This window comes from Austrofundulus limnaeus, unplaced genomic scaffold (genome assembly GCF_001266775.1).
Source record: "Austrofundulus limnaeus strain Quisiro unplaced genomic scaffold, Austrofundulus_limnaeus-1.0 Scaffold2068, whole genome shotgun sequence".
In the NCBI taxonomy this organism is placed as follows: Eukaryota; Metazoa; Chordata; class Actinopteri; order Cyprinodontiformes; family Rivulidae; genus Austrofundulus; species Austrofundulus limnaeus.
Genome location: NW_013954470.1, coordinates 48,403 through 49,452, shown reverse-complemented (window position 1 = coordinate 49,452; position 1,050 = coordinate 48,403). Strand labels below are relative to the sequence as shown.

The 1,050-nt window shown below is 32.2% G+C and overlaps 1 protein-coding gene across 1 annotated transcript in view; it reads left to right on the top strand.

Moving 5' to 3' along the window:
* Window positions 1-1,050, top strand: part of LOC106536987 (syntaxin-3) — a gene marked incomplete in the record, with an annotated part of 47,637 nt that overhangs the window by 12,254 nt on the left and 34,333 nt on the right. The window contains 3 exon segments of the mRNA XM_014034353.1: window positions 575-649; window positions 730-829; window positions 913-987. Of these exon segments, the coding sequence (XP_013889807.1) occupies window positions 575-649; window positions 730-829; window positions 913-987 (250 nt within the window).

Sequence of the window (1,050 nt, the reverse complement as noted above, 5' to 3'; positions counted from 1 at the left end):
ATGAACTAGAGATGTTTTGTAAAGAAGAATGGTCTAAAATACCTTCAGACACAATCCAGACTCTCATTAGAAGCTGTAGGAAGTGTTTAGAGGTTGTTATTTCTGTGAAAGGAGGAGCTACTAAATATTGAGTTAAGGTTTTTTTTGTTTGTTTGTTTGTTTGTTTTTGGTGCTCAAATTTATGCACCTGCCTAATTTAGTTTTACCAATTATTGCACACTTTCTGTAAATCATATCAACTTCATTTCACTTCTAAAACATCACTGCTTGTCCCCTATATGATATTCTGTATTTAACTGATTTTTTAAATCCAAACAATCAATGATTTATAAAGGTAAATCAGGAAACTTAACAAGGCTGACCAAACTTTCACAACCCACTGTATACATCATGTAATATGACATATATGAGTACATTTGATAATACAAGTGTCTACAAACATAAAGAGGGAAAAATCTTACTGTAACTGTGTTTTTAACAAATTATTCACTATGCTGTACCTGTGTAGGTTTGTTTATTTCTTATTTAAGTTATAGTGTTTTTCTTTTTTCTCTTAAACATCTGCTTTTAACAGAAGAGTGATCCAGGTGGAGATGATACTGAGGTTCCTGTGGAAAATGAGGCTTTCATGGACGACTTCTTTGCACAAGTATTCTTTTTTCTGTCGCAGCAAATTCTTCAATGAAAATGTATTTGCTCCAAAATAATCTGTGTGTGTGTGTGTTTTAGATTGAAGACATACGCACCAGCATTGACAAGATTGATGAAAACATAACGGAAATTAAAAAACTTTACTCCACCATCTTGTCCGCCCCAACATCAGACCAGAGTAACTGCTTCAAACAAACACATTCATTGTTTTCRAATGAATCATTTTCTCTTTTCAAATGTTTTATGTTTGCTTGTTTTCAGAAACACAAGATGATGTTGAAGCTTTCACCAATGAGATAAAAAAGTCAGCAAACAATGCACGAAACAAGCTCAAGAGTTAGTGTTTTGATTTTTGTTCATTGTTTCTTTTTGTGGTACTTAATGTACATATATATATAT